This window comes from Erithacus rubecula (genome assembly GCF_903797595.1).
Source record: "Erithacus rubecula genome assembly, contig: scaffold_145_arrow_ctg1, whole genome shotgun sequence".
Taxonomy (NCBI): domain Eukaryota; kingdom Metazoa; phylum Chordata; class Aves; order Passeriformes; family Muscicapidae; genus Erithacus; species Erithacus rubecula.
The window spans coordinates 29,901-31,773 of record NW_027636154.1 but is presented as its reverse complement, the minus strand read 5'-3'; the positions used below and the strand labels follow the sequence as shown (position 1 = coordinate 31,773).

The following is a 1,873-nucleotide window of genomic DNA, read 5'->3' as shown; positions in this document are numbered from 1 at the left end:
CCAGGCAAGGAAGAACAACCTCTGTGCCCTGGGGTGAGAGGCACTGCTGGAAGCAGCACTGGCTTTGCAGGGACACTGTTGGGACAGCCCCACCTTGAGCACTGCCACACTTTGGCTGTCACTGCTGTTCTCCTCTCCAGGGCACTGTTTGGAACATCCTTGAGAGCAAATGGGGAAGGAGATTGAAGGTTTCAGGCCCTGCACTGGGGAGATGCCCTTGCATGATGGAAATGCAGTTGCAGAGCCCAGCTCTGTCCCAGCAGTGCCCATGGCCTGTCCCTGACTACAGCATCTGGACAGTCAAACAGCAGGACTGGGACTGAGATAAAAGAGCCTTGAGGCCTTAAACCAACACAGGGGCTCTGAAGGGAAGAGTAGAACTGAAGGAAGGGGAGGTTATGGAGCAGAAGCCTGGCAGTGAGGAGCACTGGGGTTCCCTTTTCACCCCAGCTCTGCACAGAGGCACCAACCTTGCAGCTCCAGAGAAGCCAAGGAGAAAAGATGTCAGGCAAACACAGCAATACCAAATTTTTTATTTTGTGTAACCACATATGTAGTACAACTCCAGGATTATATAGTCTATGGTTAACACTAGGAATGCAAATACTGAATTAAAATTGGTAAAGATAAAGATTTTCTTGTGAAAAAATTCTAAGAAGTGTCATAGCTGTACCAACAAAAAAACCCACAAAAAACAAAAAAACACAAAAAACACAAACAAACACAGGACATAGAGTGGGCATTAATGAGTAATATTATAATAGTGATACAGGAAAATGAGAGTTTATTCTTTCTGAGAAGCATTAATGATGATTTTTCTCAAGCCATCCTTGAGCTCCTGGTTCCTCAGGCTGTAGATGAGGGGGTTCAGGGCTGGAGGCAACACTGAGTACAGAACTGAGAGTGAGAGATCCAGGGATGGGGAGGAGATGGAGGGGGGTTTCAGGTTAGTAAATGTGCCTGTGCTGATAAACAGGGAGACCACAGCCAGGTGAGGGAGGCAGGTGGAAAAGGCTTTGTGCCATCCCTGCTCAGAGGGGATCCTCAGCACAGCCCTGAAGATTTGCACATAACTGAAAACAATGAACACAAAACAAATAAATAATAAACAGGAACTAAGAGCAATGAGCCCAAGTTCCCTGAGGTAGGAATTTGAGCAGGAGAGTTTGAGGATCTGTGGGACCTCACAGAAGAACTGGCCCAGAGCATTGCCATGGCACAGGGGCAGGGAAAATGTATTGGCTGTGTGCATCAGAGCATTGAGAAAGCCACTGGCCCAGGCAGCTGCTGCCATGTGGGCACAAGCTCTGCTGCCCAGGAGGGTCCCGTAGTGCAGGGGTTTGCAGATGGACACGTAGCGGTCGTAGCTCATGATGGTCAGGAGAAAATACTCTGATGAAAGGAAAAACACAAAGAAAAACACCTGAGCAGCACATCCTGCATAGGAGATGCTCCTGGTGTCCCAGAGGGAATTGTGCATGGCTTTGGGCACAGTGGTGCAGATGCAGCCCAGGTCGCTGAGGGCCAGGTTGAGCAGGAAGAAGAACATGGGGGTGTGCAGGTGGTGGCCGCAGGCTACGGCGCTGATGATGAGGCCATTGGCCAGGAGGGCAGCCAGGGAGATGCCCAGGAAGAGGCAGAAGTGCAGGAGCTGCAGCTGCCTCGTGTGTGCCCATGGCAGCAGGAGGAAGTGGCTGATGGAGCTGCTGTTGGACATTTGCTGTCTCTGGACATGGGTACCTGTTCATGGATAAAGGACAGTGACAAGTCAGCAGAGGCTGCTTGGACCCAAACCTGGGCCATTCCCTGTAGACTGTCCCACTGTGACTCACCCACCCTTGTTCCTGCTCTGGGAAAACCTTCACCCAGGTCC

General features: G+C 50.7%; 1 protein-coding gene across 1 annotated transcript; it reads right to left on the bottom strand.

Annotated features, from left to right (window-relative positions):
* Positions 1–784: 784 nt before the first annotated feature.
* Positions 785–1,873, bottom strand: LOC306815500 (olfactory receptor 14J1-like; the record flags this gene model as incomplete). Its single annotated transcript, XM_079332062.1, has 1 exon — positions 785–1,873. The coding sequence occupies exon 1, from the start codon at positions 1,715–1,717 to the stop codon at positions 785–787; it is 933 nt and encodes a 310-aa protein (XP_079188188.1). The 5' UTR covers positions 1,718–1,873.